This window comes from Dromiciops gliroides, chromosome 3, assembly GCF_019393635.1.
Source record: "Dromiciops gliroides isolate mDroGli1 chromosome 3, mDroGli1.pri, whole genome shotgun sequence".
Classification (NCBI taxonomy): Eukaryota; Metazoa; Chordata; class Mammalia; order Microbiotheria; family Microbiotheriidae; genus Dromiciops; species Dromiciops gliroides.
In genome coordinates, this window is record NC_057863.1 from 548,208,790 (window position 1) to 548,236,300 (window position 27,511).

General features: G+C 41.8%; 1 protein-coding gene across 1 annotated transcript; it reads left to right on the plus strand.

Moving 5' to 3' along the window:
* GVQW3 (GVQW motif containing 3) lies at positions 1-26,571 on the plus strand. The gene is given in 4 exon segments (XM_043993704.1): positions 1-733; positions 736-921; positions 924-1,140; positions 26,313-26,571. Coding segments are annotated over 4 exon segments (762 nt in total). The 5' UTR covers positions 1-633.
* The last annotated feature ends 940 nt before the right edge of the window (positions 26,572-27,511 follow it).

Here is a 27,511-nt window from a genome sequence, read left to right on the forward strand (position 1 = left end):
CGGGTGGTCTGGGAGAGCACGCACCTGCCCCAACAACTTAGCTGGAGCTATCTGTAGGTTGCAGGGCATGCGAGCGTTCTGCGGATAAACCCTGGAGCGACTTGTCAAGCTTTCCCTCTCCAGCTAGCTTTCTTCCTTGTAATTTTGTAAGTGCATGAGAATTTAACCAGGGGCTCACCTAGATGTTGGAATTGCGAACTCAGTTTGGCTGATATCACAGCTTGCAAGGGTCCGTTGTCACCCCACTGAGGAAGAGACCATAAGGGAATCTGGACAGTGTGACTATAACTTAAGCAGGGAAGAAAAAATGGAAATGGAACTGCTTGCAGTCTGGGCTGCCTGGGGACACACTGAAACTCCCCTTCTCACCTTCTCCCTCGCCCTTCACCTTCCACCTCATCGTTGGAGGTCTTCAGTTGGATACACTTTGAATCCGTTAGGGAATCCTGTAGAGGAGGTTTCTGCTCTAGAAACAAGCGGATTAGATGCCCTCGGTACATCTTTCCAACGCAGGGATTACAGGATTCTGAATTCCAGCTCGACGCAGCCAATTTAATGAAATTGACCATTCAATGTGTTTTGCTGGGACCTCTGTAGCACAGTGCCTGGCATATAGTAAGCACTTTTTAAAAAATGCTTGTTTTCTTCCTTCTTAGAGTGAATAGAAAAGGTGTCTCCCATGAAATGAGTGACCCATATTTAGTGCAAAGGATCAGTATCAAATTTTGTGTGAAATGAAATCAGCAAGTAAGGCCCTCAACATGTCAAAAGAAGCTTATGGGAATGAAGTCATGTCAAGAGCAAGGATTTTTGACTGGCTTCAAAGGTTTAAAGGAGGTAGGGAAGATGTTGGGGATGATGCAAGAAGTGATCGTCCTATCACTCACAGGACCAAAGAAAATATTGAAAAAGTCAGAGATTTGATTCAGATTGCTGCTTCACTGTGAGAACAATGGCTGAAGAGTTGCAGTGGGATAAGGAAACGGTCAGACTCATTCTGAAAGAAAACTTAAGGATGAAGAAAGTGTCTGTAAAGATTGTGCCAGACTTTTTGAGGGATTAAGAAAAGCAGCAAAAGCCTGATGTTTCTTCTGAGGGCTCAGGGGAAGCTGAACTAAATGATGCATCGTCGAGAAAGAATGTTCCTGCTTCTGGAACACAGGTTGTCCTGCGGGATTGTGTCAGGGAACGGCCTCCTCCTCCACCCTTCCTCATTCACTCCTCAGAAAGCCAGCTGTGGAAATCATCACCAGGGAGCCCCCCCCCCCCCATTGGTTATTGCCATGGTAAGAAGAACAGAAAGGTTATCTGAAACTTCCTTAGTAGCGCAAAGTAATTCCTTAGTTGTGTCCCGATTCTGGTTCCTGGTCTTTATTCTCTCCTTCCTGCTCCCTCAGGTCCTGTGGAACTTCCTGATTATACATTTTTGCCTGACTATTTGACTGTGCCTTCTTCTGCTCCCACATTTGCATTGATCTCCTGGTTGTTGTTTATTTTAATGGCGTTTGGATGTCCAGGTGGGCACAGCCCCTCTGATATTTGTGTACAATACACTAGATCACTTTTGCTTACTAGACTACCATTGCATCACTACTCAGTTTATGTTTTGTGTGCTTTGCCATCATCTTTCCTGGTTCCCGAGACCACTGCCAATGTTATGTAGAGTCCATATAAATGTAAAAGTCAGTCTTAGTTCCTGCCATCTTAATTCTTTTTATTTCTGTGGGAATTCCCCCCTCCCCCGAAGACTGTGTTCATTAACCAATATTGTTTTGTCTTCTAGATCTGCCCCTTAAAGAGCAAAGTGTTTAGTCTTAATAAATATTGGAGGGGCAGCTAGATGGTGCAGTGGATAGAGCACCGGCCCTGGAGTCAGGAGTACCTGAGTTCAAATCCGGCCTCAGACACTTAACACTTACTAGCTGTGTGACCCTGGGCAAGTCACTTAACCCCAATTGCCTCACTAAAAAAAAAAAAAAAGTTCATCTAGTCCAACTTCATTTGGGGCGGCTAGGTGGTGCACTGGATAAAGCACTGGCCCTGGATTCAGGAGTATCTGAGTTCAAATCCGGCCTCAGACACTTGACACTTACTAGCTGTGTGACCCTGGGCAAGTCACTTAACCCCCATTGCCCCGAAAAAACAAAAACAAAAATAAATAAGTAAATATTGGAGCATCAGGTCAACAGTTGCCTAGGCTTCTACTTTGCTTGAAGGGAAGAAAAATTTAATCCTAGGAAATATGGAGTTGACACAGACCAAAAATAGGATGTTTAGGGGGAAAATTTTGTTGTTGTTGTTTTTAAGAGGAAGCATTCCAGGCAGGATCTGCAAAATGGGAAATGTTTAATCTTATAATATGTGTCATCTGCCTCACATGGGCTCTTTTGTTGTCAAGTCTTGTCCCTCTCTCCATGACCCCATTTGGAATTTTTCTTGGCAGAGATACTGGAGGGGGTTGCTGTTTCCTTCTCCAGCTCATTTTACAGATGAGGAACTTAGGCAGACAAGGTTAAGTGATTTACCTGGGGTCACCCAGGTAATAAGAGTCTGAGGCTGGATTTGAACTCAGGTCCTCCTGTTTCTAGGGCCAGTGCTCTATCCATTGTGTCACCTAGCTCATCCTCCATTATAAAAATGTTCTCACAAACACGGTCTTATCTCTGCCTAGAATTTCATCTACTCCTATGTCCCTATAAATCAGTGAGTGGCCAAGTGAGCCCATAAGAATCAGGGCAGAGAGCTGTTTTTCCAGCTATACCAGCTGTCAGGATACCCATATAATCTAACTGATATATTGAGGCCATGCAAGCTAATCGAGCTTAATCAATATTTGAAAGCTGAGAAACATTGCATTACCTTCTCAATATGTCATGACTGGAGAATCTAGATATTATTTAGCATGAGAACCCTGTACCCTGACCTGCCTAGGAAAATGCTTTGCTCTTATTAGCTTTGGAAGGGAAAGGCAACAGTTGAAGGAAATGCCTAGCTAACCTTAACTATTGTCCCTTCTGGGTATCTCCCTATGAGAAGGGGGAGAATTGACTGCTACTGACAATATAGCTTTGGAGACTTACTCTAACTTTGTGGTTAAGCAACAGGTGGTGTCCCTGGACTTCTAATGTCAGTGGAAGATATAATTGAGAATATCCTCTTATCAGTTCACATAATTAAAGAATCTATTGGAGTAGTACTTAGTATCGAACAGGACACGGCAGGTGCTTATTAAATGCTTGTTTCCTAGTTTATCCTCATTATTTTAATTGCCAGGAATTCATTGCTGTGAGGGAAAACAATCCTCTTCTTAATAATTCTTGGGTTCTCAGCAAAAATGTGACAAAGGCTCTTTTATTTCCTTCTTTTGAGGAGGCACCCTAGTGTGCAACTAGTGGGTGCCAAGAAAGGGGGCTCGAAGGCCCTGTTTTATATCCTAGTCCCTAATGGGAATGGACCCTCCCCTTTTTCATCATTGGTCCCATTACTCAAGGGTTACAATTTACATGCAAAAACTAACTAATCAGAATGCAGTAGTCCCAATGAGCTGGACCTCAAACTTTCATCCTTTACATCCCTGTTCAACACCAATAATTCCCAGCCCCTGAGATCTGCCCCCTCCACTACAGACCATTCTGTTCTGGGCATCAAATTGCCAGTAGGTCTGCTTCAATTCCTTGATTCAGGATCACCATATTAGCAGCTCCCTTGGCATCCCAAAACAGGAGAACTATCCATGGAGATCATTGCCATCCCAGCCCTGGCCAAAACCCAAGGGCTGTCCAAACTGCCTAAAAAATAAGCAGGCAGTGCAGGTGTTTTTGAGAAAAAGGTAACTGAGATAATCTGCCACATGGCCTTAGTGACAGGTCTTTTAGCCCTAATTCCGGGGATGCAATTAACTTTTAAATAAATGCTTTCCTGAAAAAATAGAAGAGAATGTGAAATATCTCATTAGAAAAACAATGGATCTGAGGAACAAATGAAGGAGAAATAATACAAAAACAGTCAGATGACCTGAAAATTATGATTTAAAAAAAAGAATCTTGATATAATATTTCAAAAAAGGGTTAAAAAGTACACAGCAAAGAACAAAAGAAAATGTACAAGGAAGCAAAGAAAAGCTGGGCAGCTTCAAAAACAAGGTAGTCTATTATACAGGTTTTCTTGAAATGGAAATTCATTGTTTTATACTGAATCCTCTTATGTTATGCTGTGTACAGGGGAGTGTTCTTTTTTCTCTTTATTTGTATTTAAGTTGAAAATGAATAAAAAAACTTACAAAAATAAATAAAAATTAAAACAAGAGGAAAAAAAGTTTTCCTTCCTTATCTGGAACTATGACTCCCCAAGGTTTATCTCCCTGGTTGAGAGGGGATTTCTTTGTTCTTTTACTTCCCCAATTAAAATTCCTTTTCTCCCTTATTCGCTGTGCCTCCCCCACCTTGTTTTTTAAAGGTAAGATGAATAGATCCTTAAGGATTCATAGAAAAGGTGGAATTTGGGCCGAGCTTGGAAGTAAGGGTGGCAATGACAAGTAAAGTTGAGCAGAAAGGTTACTCCAGATAGGGGCCAACATAACTCAGCAGTTAAGGAGGTGGAAATGCAAATTGTTTGCATAGGGAAGAAGTAATAGAACATTTGGCTATAGTAGAAGGTTTGTGTAGTTGGAGATTGTATCAGAGACTTACATAGAGGTCATAGTGTAGAGAGCTTTGAATACCACACTTTGTCCTGTAAGCATTAGGGATGTATGGGACTTTTTTTTTTTTTTTGAGTGTGAGCGTGAAAATGGTGTTTGAGGAAAATAAATTAGGATGAACTGGAAACTGGGAGACTGTTTAGAATTCCCTCACAATACAGAGATGATGAGGACCCAGATTAGAAGGGGAGCAGTGGTAATGGACAGGTGAGATGTACTTTTTTTTTTTCTTGGTGAGGCAAATGGGGTTAAGTGACTTGCCCAGGGTCACACAGCTAGTAAGTGTCAAGTGTTTGAGGCTGGATTTGAACTTAGGTACTCCTGACTCCAGGGCTGGTGCTCTATCCACTGTGCCACCTAGCTGCCCCCTGAGATGTACTTTTGTATGTATTTACATGCAAGTATCTACAAGACTTTGGAACTGAATAAATATTTGTTTATCAGGAAAAGTCAAAGATGAATTTGGGTTTTTAGGTCAGGGTTATTAATGGAAGAATGACTGTACTTTTAACAAATAGGGAGATCCAGAGTGTGAGTAGTTTGGAGGAGGAAAGGCATTTGGACAGTATAATATCCTGCCACATTTCAGATATGGGACAAACAGAATTTTTTCAGTGTCAAATGTAGAAGAACCACTACTGATGCAGAACGAAGCCTGTCTTCATTAAGTTCTAGGGGGTCCTGAGGTACATAGAAGTTTTGACTTGTCCAGAGTTCCAGAGCTAGTCTTCATGAAAGGTGACCTTTGGGCAGCTTACTTCATGGAACGATTAAATCCCTTAAGGGAAAAAAAAAACACAACGTAATGTGAATTAAACAAGTGTTGATTAAGTATCTCCTCTGTGTCAGGTAGCAATTAGCGGAGGGGATAAAAATTTTAGATGACATGCCTGATTCCCTAGGCATGTAGCTCACATTTTAATAATTACCAGCCATTTAAGTTATGTTTATGGAAGAGGAGCACCCTGTAGAGAATGTGAAAAGGAAGGAAGAAAAAAAGCAAGCAGAAGATTTATTATATGTCCGGTCTACGAGCAAAAAGAAAAGATAGCTCTTACCCCCTGGGAGCTTACATCCTAATGCAGTAAGACAGCACATAAATGGAAGTGAAAAGGGGGGAAGGAGAAAATGAGGAAAAGTCCAGAAATTTTGGAGCTGGGCTAGGAGGAGAAAGAAAGCAGACTGGCTTGGGGCCCTACACAAAATGGAGGCTTCACGAATGACTCACCAATGTGGGGGAGGGGGGGAGTTGTGTGGGCCTTGCAGAGGGATATTCCAGGATAAATAAACCCCAGGGGTGGTAGCCCAGCAGGGCCTGAGAGAAGTGCCAGGTTGAGACAGCAGAAGAGGCATTTTTTTGAGGTTCAGAAAAAAAAGATCGGGCTTAGATTTGCTGGGACCATTCATACCTCAAAGCACCTCAATACCATGAAATCCTTAAATCCTATCTCTTCGATTCCTGTTTTCAGCAATTTGTGACCAAGGGAACGAGATTCTTTTGTCTCCCAAGAACGAAAAGGATTTAACTTGCAGCAATTTTGTCACTTTCTAACAATGAGCAGGATCCAGGTTCCCTTTGGGTTGTCAGTTTCTCACTTTTCTGGGTCAGTCCCCATCCAGAAACTCAATCACTGCCTGATCCTACCCCGTATGCTAATATCAACTCCCTTTGCAAGTGTACAGACCACAAAATTAAGGAAGGAAGGTTCTACTGAAAGAAAAAATATACCATTCTGTGAGCAGCTCTCTCCCAAACATGTAGAGAACATCTCAGTCACAATACTGAATAAGGCTCTGCTTCTAGTATGTGCCAGTAAGCAGGGCCTCCCTCACTGATGACTCCCAGCAGTCTGCGTCAGGCATTGCCCTCTGAGTGGCTGGCTCCTCACTCCTCTGGTTCCTTCCCAGCAACTACATATGTCAGTGTCTCAGCAGATCATTTTGTCCACGTGGTCCCAGTGGCAGAGCCATAGGGGCCTTAGCAGGTGGTGCTTCTTGGTTGTTGCTGTGCCTTCTTTGGTTCCATGTGGCTCCTTTGTGGGTGGCATTAGCCATTATTTTCAGGCAAGGCCAAAACCCTCTGGCAAGGAAAACCCTCTCTGGCTGGGCACGGAGCTCACCACCACGGAGAGGAATGCAGCCAGACTTTTCCTTGCCTGGAAGAAACAGTCTCCTTGCATTGCACACAGCTCTAACACTGCAGGACTGGACTTGGGACTTTTCACTTCGAGCCTCTTATCCATTGCCTCCACTGGTTTCACAAAAGCTTACCTGCAGGTAGCAGGGCCCAGTTAGTTACCTTCCAAGGTTCTAAGTGCTCCTTTCACCAACTCCAGGTTTAGTGACTACAATCCTTAACGTCCCTTTTAATCATTTTCTCTGCAGAGTTAGATAAAGACACAGATGGTGTGCTTATCAAATTTGTAGATGCCACAGAGGTTCAAATTTTTTTAGAAATCAAATGTATTTTATGTTAACAGATTTAAAATAATTTAACATTTATAAAAACATGACCTAACACTACCACATTTGATATTATTTCCTTTTTTAAACAACTTAAAATGTTTCCCGAGTGAACCCAAGACCTAAATCTTCAGTCTGACATTTCATAGGTTTTAGACATTATATGTAATATGATTTGACCATGTCATTTTACTGAGATTTGGAGAGATTCAGTGATTCATGCAAAATGACTAAGTAATAAATGGCAGCATCAAAATTTGAACTAAGATCCAAACCTATGTTAGGATTTTAAACCCTCAGATTCAATATCCTGTTTTCCTTACTATACCATATAGTCCTGTCTCTACTTTACACAGCCAACTTTATTTCTTAAAGCATCAGATTTTTATGTCTGCACAGAGTAAGCACCCTTCAGGTACACAGGTGATCCAGACCAGAGGTGTCACACTGGGGCATGGGCTGCAAAACTCCTGAGTTCTGCCTGAACCAGATTAAAATGTAATTGGTGGGGGCAGCTAGGTGGCACAGAGCACTGGCCCTGGATTCAGGAGGACCTGAGTTTAAATCCAGCCTCAGATACTTGACACTTACTAGCTGTATGACCCTGGGCAAGTCACTTAACCCTCATTGCCCAACCAAAAAATTTTTTAAAAAATTAAAAAAAAAATGTAATTGGGAAATGCTTAACAAAATAAATAAAAATAAGGTACAACATCCCTAATGTTAATTTGTGGTTTTCTAAGTCAATATTTAGCTGCAGAGATTCTTTTCTATTAGAGTTTGCTGCTATTGGTCTAGAACATACTACTGTCTTTTAGCCTCCTCAAAGATCTCATATAAATCAAGGACCCCAGTTCACCTTCCATTCTTGGAGAATGTTATCATCACTACCATGCATCCAGATCTGCTTGTCTATAGAGTGGCATTCTCAAATTGAAAGCAGATCATGTCTATCTAAATTTTTAAAAATCACAATATCTTACAGGCTTCCCGAATTACTCAAGTACTTATTACTTAGTTACTGAATTGTACCCACCCCTATCCCAGCGCTGGCATGCCCCTATACATGCTTTGACCCATAGGCACCACTTCACCTAATCAAATGGCCTGCTTTTGTGCTTCCCACTTAACACCACCCTGACTTATTTTTTAATTTAGTCTAAATTATTTTTATTACATTTTAAGTTCCCAATGGTCTCTCTCCCTCCTTCCCTCCCTCCTCACCCTACCCTAGAGAAGGCCACCATTTGATACAGCTATTTTAATGTATGTAAGAGACCTGGCTAATGTGGAAATGTTTTACATGACTGCTCATGTATAGCTTATATTGAATTGCTTGAGCTTGGGGGGAGTGGGGAGGGAGGGAGGAAGGGAATTTGGATCACAAAGTTTTTTAAAAATTGATGTCAGGGGCAGCTAGATGGCGCAGTGGATAAAGCACCAGCCCTGGATTCAGGAGTACCTGAGTTCAAATCCGGCCTCGGACACTTACCACTTACTAGCTGTGTGACCCTGGGCAAGTCACTTAACCCCAATTGCCTCACCAAAAAAAAAAAAATTGATGTCAAAATTTGTATTTTACACATAACTTGGGAAAATAAAATTCTAAATATAAAAATATTAATGTATGTAAGAGCATACTATGCATACTTCTATGATCGGTTTTTTCTCTGGGGGTGGAGAGCACCTTTCTTTATAGGTCCTTGATTTGAGTATTACTTAAAATAACTTGGTCATTCACCGTTGTTCTTTGTTTCTTTTTTTTTTTTTTTTTTGCAAGGCAATGAGGGTTAAGTGACTTGCCCAGGGTCACACAGCTAGTAAGTGTCAAGTGTCTGAGGCTGGATTTGAACTCAGGTACTCCTGAATTCAGGGCCAGTGCTTTATCCACTGCGCCACCTAGCTGCCCCCACACTGTTGTTCTTTGAACAGTATTGCTGTTCCTGTAAAAAAAGAGCTAATGTCCATGTTGTCCTTTGGGTAGGCCGGGTTCGCTGTCTCCATCCCTTTGTACAAATATTCCTGCCCCCCCACTCCCCACCCCAATCCCTCAGTTTCAGTTCTGCCAGTAGCTGGAGTACTGGTTTCCCAAGAGAAAGTAGGAGTTAACTATGTTTCCTGTCGTGAATCAGAAAGACGAATGTACTCACTTTGGAAAATGTTACTATTGCAAGACTTTTTACTCAAGGGAAAGGCGGACATTTTAAAACCTCAGTGATACTGACATAATACATACTTTTTTTTTCTGAGTAAAACTAACCTCAGGCCTTGCTATCCCATTTTTTGGATGCAGTAATTAGCCTAGCTTGCATGTCTGTGAGGAAGGTAGGACAGGAATTGTTTCTACCCATTTGACAGATTAGAAAATATGCTCAATGATTTAAGATCCTTAGAGAATTTAGAATTGCAAAGAGCCTCAGTCTAACTTCTTTTATCAAGGAATAAGATGAAGCCTAGTGAGCTTCATTGATTTGCCCAAGGCAAGGGAATTCTTTAGGCAGTTCAGTTGCAGCTATACTCTCAGAAGAATTTTTAAGTCCTGCAGAGAAATTCTATAAACTAGAAAATATCCTTAGTCAGCATAAACCCAACTCCAGGATCCTTATAAAGGATAGTGACCCAGATTCAAGTTCTGGTCTTGCCATGGGCTAGCTTTCTGATCTTGGCCAAGTCCCTTCCCTCCTTTGAGCCTGTTTCCCCATCTGTAAAATGAAGGGTTTGATTTCTGAAAGGTTCCTTGCAGCTCTGATATTTTATATTCTCAGACCCTTCCCTGTTCTAAAACTGTATTATTTTAGTCCAAAATTTTAGCAAGTTTGTGACACAGTTTTGGAAGGGCAACTATCCAGGTTAAAGCCTTGTTATGACAATGTGAGCACCATTTTGAAAAACAATGGTGAATCATCTTTGTTTTTATCACAATTTATATAGTTGTTGAACTTGTGTGCCAGGAGGTATCTTATAGACCATCCAGTCCAATCCTGCCATTTCAAAGATGAAAAAAACCAAAGAAAGGAAGTGATCTACCCAAAGCATAAACTAACTCAAACTTTTGTTTTCATGTGAAACATGATAGTGATGTTAATTTTATAGAATCTTTACTATTAAAACACAAAATACATGTATGAAATACATTTTAATTTAACAAACATTTATTAAGTTCCTGTATGTCAGAAGCAGCATGGCCTAGGGGAAGAATATAATCCAGGAAGACCAGGGTTCAGGTCATGCCTCTGACACATGGCTGTGTGACCCTTGGCAAGTCACTGGACCTCTCAATGTTCTAGGTGACTCTCTAAAACTATTGCAGAGAAATACTGGCTCCCACTGGTAGAAGGAGTTCTCTCATCTGGGAGTGCCATATGCCAATCAAATCAAAGGTACAGGGGCAGCTAGGTGGTGCAGTAGATAAAACACCAGCCCTGGATTCAGACCTGAGTTCAAATCCTGCCTCAGATATTTGACACTTAGTAGCTGTGTGACCCTGGACAAGTTACTTAACCCTCATTGTCCTGCAAAAATAAATAAATAAATGGACGGATGCATAGATAGATAGATAGATGGATAGATAGATAGATATATGATAAAATAATGGGATTTGGCAGATGCCCAGGGGTCCCACCTGAAGATTGGTTTAGAATTGATTGAATTGGGTGAGACTGAGAAACTGACTGAGAACCTACTTAAGAATGATTAAATTGAGACCACACCTGGCTGGCCCTGAGTGGGGTGTTGTTCTCAGAGGCTATGGACTGTGCCATCAACAGGAGACCACTCTCAACCAATCAGCTTGAAGGACCTCCCCTTTTGGGGAGAGAGATAGGAAGTAGGAAGTTGAGGCTGGCTTGCTGGATCTTTTTCTTTTCATCTGGGATTTTGGTGTGGTGGTGGCAGGGGCAGGCAGAATAGGGAGAGCAGATAGATCTCATTCTTTATCCACATGTTTCTCTTTACTAACCCCTAATATACTTTAATAAATATTTAATGCCCAAAGATTGGTGCTATACATTTCTAATTTAAGGCAACTACTCATTAGATTTTAGACATCACAGGTAGAATTTTAGACCTTACAGATAGATGATAGATAGATAGATAGATAGATAGATAGATAGATAGATGGATAGATAGATAGATAAAGAGATGATGGATAGATGATAGATAGATGATAGATAGATAGATGATAGATAGATGATAGATAGATAGATGAATAAGTAAATGAGTAAATAAATAAATAAATAAATGAATGAATAAATGAACTTAAAAAAAAATCAAAGGTACAGTCCTTCTCCTTACTTATGTGCTAACATGGGATAATAACATGGACTATTTGCGCCTGACCTGGGGTAGAGCCTTCCAAGCTCCTACTGGTCTGATCAGCCACAGTTAGACATACTGTACCTTGACTCTAACATAGTGATGTCACTTTGATCCTCTTCAAGAACAAAGGACAACAACCAACCAACCAGCTAATTGGGGGTAGGGGAGGAGTGAAGATCCCTTCCTTTAAGGAGATTATAGTCTAATAGTGTGGAAATATTTTTGACTTACTGGGGCTAATTTGGGGGGACTAATCTGACTGCGGTACTTATTCTGGGACTTTTGACTAACTGGCTGACTGCTATTAACTTAATATGGGCCATTTATAAAGTTCCACCACACTGCTTCACTCCCAAAATTGATAAGCAAAAGATTAAGAAGCCTCTTCCATTTTAACAGCAGAGGGTTTATTTATGAGATACAATGTAAAATTAAGAATACAGGAAAAATGTACAACGTGACTGTGGCATCTATTTCCACCTTCTGCACCTGGAACTTTTTTTTAATACAATAAGGGCCATTGCAGCCTCTTGCCTTAGGGTATGTTCCACTTTCACTACTCAGCTCCTTTCACTAACTCCAAGCCCCCTTTCACTTTGTGGATCCCCCTAGCTGTCTGACTTTCCTCTCATACTGCCACTGCTGAACCCCTATGTTTCTCTCTCACAGACCTCTCCTTCTGTTCTCCTAGTGCTCCAGTGTCCTTCTGTTCTCTTAATCTTCACTTTCTCCAACCTGTACCCTGTGCTGACTGCTTCTGTGCTCTCTGCTGCCTCCTGTTCTGTCTGTCTGCTCCATCAGTCTGCCCTCTGCTGCCTTTGCCGCCCCTCTAATCTTGTCAGCCCCCCCACACACACACACACGTCTAACTCCCAGGTCTATATATATCTTCTTGCTCTCCACTCAAATCTCGGGGCTTTTTGCAACCCCATACACACCAAGCTAATCCGCCAGCCAGGGCTGCGGCTGGTGGTGGTGGGGGGGAGGTGCTTGAGCCTCCCGTGCATACCACACCCAGGGCTCCAGGGGCCCATGCCCCTGCTGCGCCTGGGACCTTGGCATGGGCTACGCCAGAGCCCGGCCTGGACAAGCCCAGGATCTCTCAGATAGATCCGCTCAGAGCGGAGGGAGCTAGGGCTCCCTCCCCCCAGCTGTCTGACCTGGCATCTTGTACAGCCCACAGGGCTTTTTGGCTCAGCTGAAGCAGAGGGGGAGGGGCACCAGCGCCTCCCACACAGAAGAGACCTGAGGGCCTAAGGCTTTCTAATCTCAGCCCAAAGGTAGGGTCCCCAAATCAAAATAAATTTCCACAATAGGGAAGAAAGAACATAAATCTGAAACCATCAGACAGAGATAGCAAAGATTTCCCCACCTTGTAGCTCTTCAAAGAGGCTGTATGTCACTTGTCAAGTAGTAGGGGATTCCTTTCATGTATAAATTGGATTAAGATGACCACTAAGGTCCTTTCCAACTCTCATATTCTGTGATTCTGGGTTTTTTAAAAAAGTTATTAGTAATTTTGCTTCTCTGGAGAATAGCCTGATGACACCACTACTATACTTTATCAATTTATGGTTTTTTTATTTATTCTGTTGGTTGGTTGGTGTCCTTTGTTCTTGAAAGGTTCACTATGTGCATCACATAGTGCTGTAGGGCTAGAGGAGATAGAAGATACAATATAAATCTCTCCCTTGAAAAGCATATTATCATTCCTGCCTTTTACAATGTTTATTAGGTAAATAAGACGGGAAAAAAAAGAAGAAAAGGAAAACAAAGATAAAAAGCATACAGAGAAGACACCTTGTTTCTAAGGAGTGAGTCACGAATCATTCATTCAGCCATCTTTTTTGGTTATCTGAGTTCCACATAATTTTAATAAGTGCAAAAATATAGTGGGCCAAAGTCAATTACAGGGGCAGATGTGAATTTTAAGTGAATCAGGCGACAGCCCCAGTTTTCCATTTCTTTTTGATTACAGAGACCTGGCCTGATCTTGTGTCTTACCTGGAGCTACCAAAATAAAAGAAAGCAGGAATAGTAAGAAGCACCACAGCCCTGTTGTTGGATCTACCCCAAAGTCCTTGGATGTCTCAGAACAAAACTGCCTTTGCCTCAGCATCTCTTTTTTGGTTCTCTTCCCACTTATGATGCCACCAACTGGTCTGTGCCCAAGAAGCCAAAAGATGTTGTCACAGGGTAGTTTTATGTTTGATCCTTTGCAGATTAATCAGGGTGGTAATGTCTTAATGCTGGCCAAATGGCCTCGAGTCCTGAAGTGGGGCCACTTGGCAGGTGTTAGATCCAGCCTGAAAAATGTGCAGTAAAGGAAACTGAGAATGTGAGAATCGCTTGGCTAGAATACGAGCTTAAGCAGGTGTCTGAGTCTTGGGGAAGGAAAGCTGAGATAAACAGGTTTTGTGAAAGGAAACAACTTGTCTTCCATTGGACTGTGCCAAATGTCAGGAAAAAAGACAAATTTATGGTTTACCATATTAGACTGGTGGTATCTCTATGCAGTGTGGAAGGGGCCCTTGACTCTCGGGGGAACAGAACCTCTGGCTCATCTGGCAAAGCTAGAAGGGCTTTGAATATAGGCCAATGATGGACTATATGTCTTTTGTCCAAGGACCAGCCTAGCTCAGTCCAGAGAGTCCTATCACCCTACCACCCCTTTTATGTGTTGCCTTCTACTATTAGAATGTAAATTCCTCTAGGGAGCTTGTATTTGTATTCCCAGCACTTAGCACAGTGCCTGACACACAGTAAGCAATGCTCGTTGACCAACTAATGGACCAGGTTGGCAGCAGTTTATGTATATATACACGCACATGATGTATGCGGCAGTTTCTGAAGACATAAGGTATAGAAAGGATGCCATCTCTGTGGGTGGTGGGAGGGCCCACACTGAGAAGAAATCATATCCTTTAAATAATGAAATGTTAGGTGGTAGGTAGAGTGTACTAATTCTGCATTGGGTAAGTGGTTTTCATGAAGGAGCATTAGCCATCAGATTAGTAGAGAGGAATTTAATTCTACTATTTTCTCTCTGCTTCTCTTTCATCATCTTCAGAAATTGTTAGTTTCCTGTAATTTTCTCAAACTGCCTTAAAATCTGTTCCATTGGCTTCTATGACACTTTAAAAAATGCTATTTGTCATATCACAGAAGATGTAGGCCTATTCTGTGTAGGTGTATCTTCTTTTAAGTAGATGTAAGGTATGACAATTAGGATTTATTAAACATGATCAGAGCTTCTCCTAAAATGTTGATGCTAGAAGGGACTTTATAGGTCATCTAATCCTACCCTGAGCAAAAAATATGTAATTCAGAGAAGAAAACTTACTTCTCATGAATCTAAAGCTGGTTGAGACAAAAGTTTACAGAAAGTGTCTCAGATAAAGGCCTTATTTCTCAAATATATAGGGAACTGAGTCAGATTTATAAAAATACAAGTCATTCCCCAATTGATAAATGGTCAAAGGATATGAACAGACAGGTTTCAGACAAAGAAATCAAAACTAGTCATACAAAAAAATGTTTTAAATCCCTGTTGATTATAGAAATGAAAATTAAAATACCATCTTATGCTTATAAGATTGTAAGATTGTATGCTTATAAGATTATAAGATTGTTAGTATAACAGAAAAGGAAAATGATCAATGTTGGAGGGGATGTGGGAAAACTGGGACACATGCACTGTTGGTGGAGTTGTGAACTGATTCAACTATTCTGAAAAGCAATTTGGAATTATGCCCAAATTATACCCTTTGATCAGCAATACCACTACTAGGTCTGTATCCCAAAGAGAAAAAAATGGAAAAGGTGCTATTTGTACAAAAATATTTATAGCAGTTCTTTTGTGGTGGCAAAGAATTGGAAATTGAGGGGATCCCCATCAATTGGGGAATGGCTAAACAAGTTGTTGTATATGCTTGTAATGGAATACTATTGTGCTGTAAGAAATGAAGAGCAGGTAGATTTCAGAAAAAACTGAAAAGACTTAAGTGGACTGATGCTGAGTGAAATGAGCAGAACCAGGAGAGCATTATACACAGTAACATTGTGTGATGATCAGCTGTGAGAGACTTTGCTTCTCTTAGCAATACAATGATCCAAGACAATTCCAAAGGTCTAATAATGATGAAAAATGCTATCTGCCTCCAGAGAAAGAACTGATAGAGTCTGAATGCGGATTGAAGCATGCTATTTTTCACTTTATTTTGTGTTTGTGTGTATGTGTGTATTTGGTTTATGTTTTCTTTCAAAACATAACTAATATGGAAATATGTTTTGCACAATTTCACATGAATAACCTACATCAAATTATTACTCTCTCAGGAAGGGAGAAAATTTGGAACTCCAAACTTAAAAGAAATGAATGTTAATTGTTTTTATATGCAATTGGGGGAAAATAAAGTATTATGTAATAAATTTTAAAGAAAATCAACGGCTAATTAGTGTCAGATCTAGGAGTTCTAACTCCTAATGCATGCTTTCCCCCCTTCTTCCTACCCCCAAATAAAAAAAATGCTTTACAAAAGGATTCATTATAGAATATTTTATCAAATTCTCATGATGCATTTTAAGATTTTTTAAATTAAGAAAACTTTGATTTTCATACAACTTTTAAGGAAAATATTTAATGCATTGAATGATAGAACAATGGAGCTAGAATAGACCTTACAGGTCACTTATTCCAGCTGTTTAATTTTACTGGTGGGGAAACAGAGTCTCAAAGCACTCAGGGAAATGACTTGTCCAAAGTCACCCAGCAAGTCAATGGTGAGACCAGAAGTAGAAGCCAAGTCTTCCTCCTTGCAATCCAGCACTCCCCTCAGAATCACATCTCCCCATATTTCCCCAAGGTGTCCTCTCTCATTTCATCCAGTTGGTTTGTGTTTATAAGTACATTCTGGCATCCAGTTGTGCATTTTTCCAGATGTTCCTCCCAGCTTGTTGGATGATGTTCCATTCTGTGTACTGTATGATGTATTTTAATCCTCCTCTCCTGTCTCTGCTCAGTGGATGATCCAGGCATGGGAGAACCAATAAAGATCTTAAAGCTCTCATCTGTTCCATCTCTTATTTCTGGGTGTGTTTATATTCATGACACAGTGTCTGCAATTGCGAAATTTACCCCATAATGAGGACATCTATTTCCTGAGCCATATTCTTGGGTTTCCAGACATCCTGAAAATGGCCTTTGTACTTCACTTGTGGACGCCACCAGCCGTGCCCCACAAGAGTGACGTTTCCATGGTAACACGCGCACTTCAAATGGGAAAACAGAGGGAGACTCTGGGGAAAAGGGGGAAGGGGCTTTCAAATGCAAATAGCTAAAAAACAAGGGACATAAATAAGACACATGATGGTATGTGATGAGGTAAGATTCCACTATAAATGACATGGATTTACTGACCCTTATCCATGCCCCAACTTAAAGTGTTCTCTCAAGTTTTCCTAGAATATTCCTCCTCCCTTTCCTTGTACCTTTCTACCTTGTATCCCATTGATTTATAAATCTCATCCCTCCTCCTGCTCCGTTTGGTATCTTGTTCTGCCCATGTTTTACCAGAGCTGAGTCTTGCACATAGTAGGTGCTTGAATTTAGTCAGACAATAAATATTAAGGCCCTTCTATATGTCAGGCACAGTTCTAAGGACTGGGGATATTAAAAAAAAAAGACAAAAGACAGTTCTACTGTAGAGGAATTCTGAGGCTAATGGGGGAGAGAGCACACAAGTAGCTCTGGACAAACTGCATACAGGATAAATAGGAAATAATAACACCTAACATCTGTTTAGCATTTACTATGTACCAGACTATGCTAAACACTTTAGAGTTTGATCCTTACAACAAACCTGGGATGTAGCTGCTGCTATTCTCTTCGTTTTTTGTTTGTTTGTTTGTTTTTTTAGTGAGGCAATTGGGATTAAGTGACTTGCCCAGGGTCACACAGCTAGTAAGTGTTAAGTGTCTGAGGCTGGATTTGAACTCAGGTACTCCTGACTCCAGGGCTGGTGCTCTATCCACTGCGCCATCTAGCTGCCCCTGTTCTCTTCATTTTACAGATGAGGAAATTTAGGTTAGGTGACTTGTCCAGAGTCATATAGATCATATGTGTCTGAGACTGGATTTGAGCTCAACTCTTCCTGACTCCTGGTCTAGTGCTCTATCCACTGAGCCACCTAGCTGCATGAGAATTAAGGGGGATAGGAAAAGGCCTCTTGTAGAAGATAGGATTTGAATTGAATTGAATGGTACTAAAAACCATTTTTCTACCTGTTTGGTCCCTTCTCTTTGGGGATCTTAACAACAATAGGCAGCAGTCTGGTGAAGTTGGGGGGCTGGGGTGGGTTTGCACATTTGCATTGCCACTTTCTGGTTATGCAAACTTAGAAATGCCATAGAGAACTGATGATTCATTCATTCGAGATGGGAACATAGAGGTTATCTAGTCTAACCCTGTCATTTTACAAACACAGAGTCTCAGAAAGACTGAATTGCCCAGAGTCTAGTTAGATGTGGATCTGGGCATCCAGCTGGGATTTGAACCCCGGTGTCATAGATCTAAGTCCAGTACTCTTTCCACTAGCCCATGTTGCTTTGCCGCAAGGGTCTATTTCTTTTTGTCCCTTCCCCAGTATCCCTAGAAGTACACAGACCCTAGGAAAGGAAGCATCACCTGAATAGCCACTGCACAGGGCCATCAAGTCAAGTTAGGCAGTGAAGTGTATCCGACTGAGGCAGCAGAGACACAGGCCAGTAGAACACCAGCTTGTCCTGGGGCCCATCGAGGGAAGCTGATCAGGCAAACAACACTGTTCTCACTGTCTTGTGCCTTGGGCTCTGAGTCATGTGGCAATAGCCACTGAAGGATTGCTAAGAACTCAGAGCATCTCACAGCATCTCAGAACTTATAATCACAGAAAATGGTGTGTAAAATGTTCCTACTACCTGAGAGAAGGAGAAGTCACCAGAGTGTGACAAGAGGTGAATGCTTTCAGGGCAGGGAATAGGACACAACTGTCCTGGAAAACCAGGATCTGATCCTGGGCAGAATGGAGGGAGGGACAGTGGGAGGATGCAGAGTGTGTCTTTAGTGCCTCTTCGCAGTTCCGTTTTGTTTCTATCCCTTCCCTCACCTTCTCCTTTGTGGTCTGCCCCTACCTGACATCCAAGAGATCTGGATTACCCAAGATATTCCACTGGGATGCTTAACTCATGTCTGCCTTCTCCTGGCAGTGTCTTAGGCTCTGGATTAGGGGCCCCCAATCACTAGATTGCATTTATGAGTATGGCTTGGATTTGATCTCCAAGGTAGTTGCTACTCATTCTCTCTCCCAGCATCTCCAGTCTGTAAGGGATTCCCATGAGGCAGGAGAATGTTACTGGCATTAATGCCACTTTCGTCCCTCTACATCTGGAGCTTTACTAGTAAACTAATGGTGAAGTGAAAAGTACACTGAATATAGATTTAGAAGACTGAGGTTCAAGTCCCAAGTAGACCATTTACTGGAGGCTTCTAGGTGGTACAATGGTATCAGAAAGACATGAGTTCAAATCTAGCCTCAGCCACTTACTAGCTGCATGACACTGAGCAAGTCACTTTACCTCTGTTAAGCTTCAGTTTCTTCATCTGTAAAATGGGAAAAATAATATGAGTCAAATTAGATGATATCTAAAATTTCTTACAGTTCTAATTGCTGAGATTCTTTTCTGAACCATTCTTGACTCTTTCCATCAATGAAACTTCCTTTCTAGGAAATTCCAAAGATTTCTTAAATTCAGTAGGTAATATGATAGCCTCCAAAGTTCTCTGAATAGAGAGTGGTAAGTGTGGAATAGTGGACTGATCACCGACTTTAGTGTGAGAAGACCTGGGTTCAAATCTCACCTCTGTCACTGACTATCTGTATAACTTTGGGAAAGTTACAACCTCTTTGGACCTCAGTTTATTTGTGAAATGAGATGTTTGGGCTAGATGGCCTGGGAAGGGCCCTACAGCACCAATCCCATGATCAGAGTGAGACATTAGGAAGCTTACTTGGGGGGGTGGGTTGGAAAAGAGATTGACTACAGAACAGGGAAACCATTTAAAAATAGAAATTCAATAGGCTGTAAGCTCCTTGAAGGCAGGGACTGGTTTTGTTTTTTGTGGGTTTTTTTTTGTTTGTTTGTTTTTTGGTGAGGCAATTGGGGTTAAGTGACTTGCCCAGGATCACAAACCCAGTAAGTATCAAGTGTCTGAGGCTGAATTTGAACCCAGGTCCTCCTGAATCCAGGGCCGGTGCTCCATCCACTGCGCCACCTAGCTGCCCCTGGTTTTGTTTTTGTTCTCGCTTTGTTTTTGTAACCCCAATGCTTAGCACAGAGCCTTGCACAAATTCATGACATAAGAAATGCTTTTTGGATTAGTTCAGAGAAAAGGTAGGTCAAAAGAGTTGAAGATCCAGTAATAACTAGGGAAATGCAAATTAAAACAATTCTAAGGCTCCATTTCACACCTATCTAGATGGCACAGTGAATAAAGCACTAGCCTTGAATTTAGGAGGACCTGAGTTCAAATCTCACCTCAGACACTTACTAGCTGTGTGACCCTGGGCAAGTCACTTAACCCCAATTGCCTTAAGCATCGGGGCCAGCTCCAGTTGTCCTGATACATATCTTCCCACTGAACCTAGATGGCTCTGGAGGACAGAGTGATGTTGGTGACCTTGCACAGCCCTCCCCCACTTAAAATCTAATTCAGTGCAAGTCATGACATCAACCTGATTTCACTGTCCTCTTCCAGAACAAAGAACAACAATCAAATTGTCAAAAAATGATCCAAAAGGGTGAAATGGACAGTTGTTGGAGGAGCTATAAGCCCAAGTTTATTGTTGGTTTAACCGTTCTGGAAAGTAATTCAGCCCACTATCTGAGAAGTCATTAAATTATGACCTTGATCCAGCAATACCAGTAGTAGACGTACACCAACAAAGAGATCAAAGGAAGATTGTAGCAGCTACTTTTGTTTTATAGAAAAGAACCGGAAATGAAAAAGGTGCCATCAGTTGGGGGAGTAACAGAAAAAATCATGGTGTTGTGAAAGTAATGGAATATTATTGTGCTATAAGAAATAACAGGGGGCAGCTAGGTGGTGCAGTGGATAAAGAACTGACCCTGGATTCAGGAGGACCTGAGTTCAAATCTGGCCTCAGACACTTGACACTTACTGGCTATGTGACTCTGGGCAAATCACTTAACCTTCATTGCCCTGCAAAAAAACAAAAAGGAATAATGAAAGGGATGATTCCAGAGAATCCTGGGAAATCTTGTCTGAACTGATGCAGAATGAAGCAAGTGGAATCCAGAGAACAATTCATATAATAAAAACAACATTGTAAAGAAATGGCTTTGAAAGACTTAGGAACTCTAATCAATTTAATGACTAACCATCCATTTTCAAGAATGGATGCTAGAGCATGCTACTCACCTCATGACAGAGAGGTGAGAATGACATAAATGATACATATATTTTTTGACATGGTCAATGTGGGGATTTGTTTTGACTATATAAATTTGTTATAAGTATTTTATTTTTCTTTTATTTAATCAGGGAGTGGGACATTAGGTGGGAGAGAAGGCTCAGTGATAGGGTTGCCAAAAATAAAAATAAAGAAAAGGAGGCTATTAGAGCATTAAAAAAAAATAAAACAGGGGCAGCTAGGTGGCACAGTAGATAAAGTACCGGCCCTGTATTCAGGAAGACCTGAGTTCAAATCTGGCCTCAGACACTTGCCACTTACTAGCTATAAGTCACTTACCCCTCAGTGCCCCACAAAAAAACAAAACAAAACAAAACAAGCCACCACCAACAAACATACAGGTGAGCATATAAGGAATGGAATAGAGGCAAACACAGACAAGTAGGATATCTCTGAAAGTTATATGTTGAATTTATCATGTACTTAAGAAGAAGCACAAACTATACAATAATTGATATTTACTGTCTCGTGTGCAATCCTCTTTCTATTCTATTCTGCATATGAAAATGTTCACCTTCTTCACACTGAGTCTAGAGCTCTTTGCTTTACACCACAATGCGTCTTCTCACCTCTTCTTGACCTGCTTCTCGTCCTTTGGGTCTTATCCACATCTACTTCCCCCATATTGTCACCCAATCTGCCACCTCAGTGCAGTGTCCAAATGCTCTGGTCCCTTTTCTCCTGTTAATCCCATATCAAAAATTGTTCTTAGTTTACTTGTTGCTAATATATGATAAAATGTTAATGATATCAAGTATTCCAAACATTCTCCTCACTTTCCACAAACCAAACAAGATCACTTGCTGTACTTATTCAACTTTGCTCAGCCCATCACTACTGACTACTGGCATCCTGCCCATCTTTTAAGGATAAGCTCAACTGTCAAATGACACCTCCTCCAGAAAGTCTTAATATTACAGAATCTCAGGGTAGGAAAGAAAGTGAGGAGAGATCTAATCTGACCTATGTTCAGTCGTTTCAGTCCTATCTGATTTGTTGTGACCCCATTTGGGGTTTTCTTGGTTAAGATACTGATAGGGTTTGCCATTTTACAGAGGAGGAAAAGGAGGCAAACAGAGTTAAGTGAGTTGCCTAGGGTCACACAGCTATTAAGTGTCTGAAGCTACATTTGAACTCAGGTCATTCTGACTCTAGGCCCAGTACCCTATCCCTGTGCCACTTAGCTGCCCTAATCGGATCCATACATGAGCAGGAATCTCTTTGCTAAAATCCATGATAAGTAGGCATCCAGTTTCCAGACAAAGACCTCTAGTAATGGACAGCTCACTACCTTTCAAGGGCAGCCCAATCCATTTCTGGATAGCTCTGGTTGTCAGGGAGATTTTCCTTACCTCAACCTGAAATGTAGCTCCCTACAGCTTCCCAGTGCTGCTTCTAGTTAGGAACCTAGCTATCATATCCTCGCTGTCTTCTCTTCTCTGGGATAAACATCTCCAGTTCCCTCCAGTGATCCTTATTTATGTCACAGTCTCTAATCCTCATTTCCCTAGCACCAAGATAATACATTTTGTGCAGCATGAATACAGCATGCTAAAGGGGAAAGGGCAAGGAGTTGGGATATATGGATTTTGGTCCTAGCTCCATCCTTTGTAAATTTGTGACCCTGTTCTCATCTACAAAGGGGAAATAATTCTTTCACTAACTACCCCCACAGGCTTGGCATGACTATGGAATAACAATGGAGATGAAGTTCTTCACAGCCAGAAACTACTGTATAAATGTAAACATTACTATGATTTTAGCTGCTTAAGAACTCTTTTGAGAAGCCACATGGTAGGGGAGCAGCTAGGTGGTGAGGTGGATAAAGCAGTGGCCCTGGATTCAGGAGGACCTGAGTTCAAATACAGCCTCAGACACTATCTGTGTGACTCTAGGCATTTCACTTAACCCTCACTGCCCTGCAAAAAAAGAAAAAGAAAAAAGGAGAAGCCACATGCTATAAGTGAATAGAAGGCTGCCCTCAGCATCAAGGAGACCTGGGTCTGATGCCTACTGGCCTTGTGACCCTAGACAAGCCATTTAATCTCTTTCAGTCCCCATGTAACCCTCTGAGACCCTGTAAGACACTTGAAGAGCAGGGGCTGATCTCCTCTGGGAGAGGGAGTTTCCTGACCAAGAGTTCCCCATAACAATGAAATCAGTGGAAAAGAAAGGGCTAAGAAGAAATGTTCATGGAATGAATGAAGGAATGAACAGGGAACAAATGATAGGCATGCTCAAATAATATCTGTTGAATGATTAAATGTAGACCTGTTTGCTTTAACCTAAAGGAATGACTCTCTAATGCTAGAATTTCAGACACTGGTGACAGGTTTTGGGGTGGGAGAGCTCTTTTGAAGCAGAAGAGCCTTCCAACATGAAGCCTACCTAAGGCTCATATTCTCCTGTGATGTTACCATCCCATCCATTTTTCAAAGAGCTTTAACTTCATTGTGGGAGGTCCTCCTACCATTGACATAAATCCCAACCCCTTCACACCTTAGTAGAAAGTTGTGTGAGCTGGGGCAGCTAGGTGGCACAGTGGATAAAGCACCAGCCCTGGATTCAGGAGGACCTGAGTTAAAATCCGGCCTCAGGCACTTGACACTTACTAGCTGTGTGACTCTGGGCAAGTCATTTAACCCTTATTGCCCCACCAAAAAAAGAAAGAAAGAAAGAAAAGAAAGTTGTGTGAGCTTCTGTGACCAAAAACTGGGTGGGAGTTAGGGAGGCACCCTTCTGGTGATGAGGAGCCTCCCTGAATTTAGCTAGGCTGCTCCTTAGAGGACAGGGACACACCCAATCCATCACAAGGCCTAGGCTAGAAGAGGCTTTCCAGTGTGGTGTGCTCTTTCTTCTCTCTTGGCGAATTGACATCCTTTTCCTTCCTAAAATGCTCAGGACAAATGCTTTCTCTGCTCCCCTGGTTCATTCCCAACACCAAGATGAAAGTCAATTCTTTTCCTGTCCTCAATTTTTCCAAGAGTAAGTAATCATTTTGTTGTTGTTGTTGTTGAGTAGTATCCTGCTGTTTGTGATCCCATTTGAGGTTTTCTTGGCAAAGATACTGGAGTGGTTTGCATTTCCTTCTTCAGCCGATCTTACAGATGAGAAAACTGGGCAGACTTGCCCAGGGTCACACAGCTAGTGTCTAAGGCCAAAGTTGAACTCAAAATGAGTTTCCTTATTCCAGGCCTGATACTTTATTCCACTGTGCTACCCAGCTGACCCTAAGTAATAATAGCTAGCCTTTATGTAGTACTTTAAGGTTTGCAAAGTACAGCTATTGTCTCATTATTATCCGCATTTTACTGAGGAGGAAACTAAGACAGAGAAAGATGAAGTGACTTGCCTAGGGTCACACAGCTAGCATCTCAGGTAGGATTTGAATTCAGGTCTTCCTGCCTCCAGGTCAAATACTTAACAACTGCACTAATGCTATCCCCACCCTCTGCTGCCTTTCGAGTACTTTGTCTGGATCTAGCCTTTACATTTGTGTATACTTGTCATCTCCACCCCCCCCACACACACACTCCCCACCCCAAACTATGAGCTACTTAAAAGCAGGAATTGAGTAACTTTTTTCTTTTTTTTTTTTTTTGGTGAGGCAATTGGGGTTAAGTGACTTGCCCAGGGTCACAGCTTTTTTCATTTTTGCATATGAATAAAAATTCTGTGCTAAGCATAGGGCTAAATACTGGAGATACATATGCAAAGGACCTTGACCTGAGGGACTTATATTTTTATGGGGGAAATAAACAAAAAGGGAATAGTGGCCAAAGAGGAGAAATTTTGGTCCCCAAAGTTTCAAGGATAGTGATTGAGGCCATGGACATAGTTTGATGTGCCCTATCCAGGAACAATGGCAGGATTGATTGGAGAATGGCTCATGGTTCTGAAACTGGGGGATTCTGGAAGAAGAACAGGGACTTCCAAAGAAAACAGATGGCAAGGGGGCTAGGTTTGCATCGTTGTAGGGACTCTTAGTGTGGAAACTCCCTCCCCTACTGCAGATCAACAACTCCTTTGAAACTTAGGATCTTAGAAAGTTACTTGGGATTCTTGGGAGGTTAAGAGATTTATTTGTCAAACGGAGTTGAGACTTAAAATCTTGAGACATCTAGCTCAGAGTTCAGTTAATTTTTTTTTAAATTCCTGGCCTCCTTTTCTTTTTTTTTTTACTTTTGTGAGGCAACTGGGGTTAAGTGACTTGCCCAGGGTCACACAGCTAGTAAGTGTTAAATGTCTGAGTCTGGATTTGAACTCAGGTCCTCCTGAATCCAGGTGCTTTATCCACTGCGCCACCTAGCTGCCCCCAGTTAACTTTTTATTTTTTGTTCCTAACCTGTGATTTCATCAGTCTGAAGAACTTTCCCCACCTATACTGTATAGATCCAGCAATTTATTTATTTTTTTCAGCAATTTATTTTTCATCCAGCAATTAATTTTATGTGTTTACTCTAGTTTAGAGAGTTTTCAGGGCAGTGAGAAGTCTAGTAACCTGCCTATGGTCACATAGCTTATACCCATCAGAGGCATGATTTGAACACAGATTGTCCTGACTCTAAATCAGTGCAACTATCATCATCATTGCTAATGTTTATATAGTGCTTACTATGTGCCAGACACTGCCCTAAGCACTTTACAAATATCTCATTTGATCCTCACAACAACCCTGGGAAGTAGGTGCTATTATTATTATTCCCTTTTCACAAATTCGGAAACTGAGGCAAACTGGTTAAGTGACTTGCCCAGGGTCCCACAGTAAGTGTCTGAGGTCAAATTTGAACTCAGGCCTTCTTGACTCCAGTCCCAGTACTCTGTGCACTATGGTACCACCCAGCCACCCCTAGGTCTTTCTCCCTCTCCCTCTCTCTTACTCTTTCTCTCTTTCCACATAGATTATAATTATATCTTGGAAATCAAAGATTTGGTATCACTCTGCACACAATAAATGTTGTTATTATTATTTTTGGAGAGAGTATGCTGACTTGGAGTCAGGAAGACCTGAGTTTATGTCTTACTTCTGCAACATATAAGCTAAGACACATAAACACAAATGTCTTAGAAACCATCACTTGGAGGCATCTCTATCCATAGTAGGTGCCTAATTGAAACTGTCTTAGAAACTGAGGCCTGGAATCCACTGCACAGAGTGGGAGCTTTATAAGTATATCAAATTATGGCCGTTGCAGTAGCCTGGGGCTCATGGCCTTCATGGTGTAGAGGAGACCCCTGCACAGCTTCAGAGAGCAAAGGGAACAGGCTTGAGTCATTCAAAAGGGGGATGTTTGTGTTTTCTGGGTCTGCACGGTCAATAAATTTTGAACTACAAGTGATTCTTTCCCCCATCTTTCATGATTTTATGTGACTTAAGGGAATGAAAGCATAACATCCTGCTTCCCCATAAGCTCTCTGGCAGCAATGTTGGCACCAATTAAAGCCGAGTCTGTGTAATTAATCAAAACCCATTTGGAAACACTAGTGATTGGCTGGTCTGTGGTGCTGCCTGCTGCACACACAGTAGTTCTTCTGATCAGTCGAGGAGACAGGCACATATGAACTTTTTACGGGTTTCTGGTGCTGGCTCAAAGTGTTGGCTATGTCATCCAAAATGACTAATGAGACTAGAAACTTAATCCTTGTGAGTGAGCTTGTGAAGAAGGCCTGCTGTCTATGCTTGGCTCCAGTTTTGCAGCACAGATGGAAAAGACACTGAATGGGGTAGTGGAAAAAAAACATGGGACTGGGGAGCCAGGAGACCCACCTTTGAGTTCTGGTTCTGCTGCTAATTGGCTGTGTGACCTTGGGTAAGTCCCTTCTCGTCCTCTGAAATTCAGTTGTTGCTAGGAAACTAGAGAAGGGTGTTGTAGTGGGGGCAGGCTGGAGCTGTATTGGGGACAGACCTGTGGCAACCACTGGAAATAGTCACTGACAGCCAACAGAGGAGGAAGATTAGAATTACTTAACAGTAAAAAGAGCGGCCCAGGGAGAGACTGAGTCTCCCCTCACTAGAGATCTTCAAGGAAAGGTTGATGATGATGTTTGTTCTTTGTTCTTGAAGAGGACCATTACATGAGAGGTGATGTCATGACTTGCACTGGATTAGATGAAAGTGAGGGAGGGCTGTGCAAGATTACCAACCTCATTCCCTCTTCCAGAGCTATCTGGGTCCAGTGGCAAGATATATATCAGGATGACTGGAGATGGCCCTAAAGGTTTAAGGCAATTGGGGTTAAGTGACTCGCCCAGGGTCACACAGCTAGTGTTTGAGGTGAGATTTGAACTCAGGTCCTACTGACTCCAGGGTCAGTGCTTTATCCACTGCACCACCTAGCTGCCCCAAGGAAAGGTTAGATGATAATTTTTCAGGTATATAATACCTGGCATACTAGAAATCTCTAGCCTGCTGCCTCCAACAGACTGTACTAGGGCCATTGTCTCTATTCTCTCCCCACCTGAAAACCGGGCTCCACTCTTCAAACACCCTGGGCTTTGATAG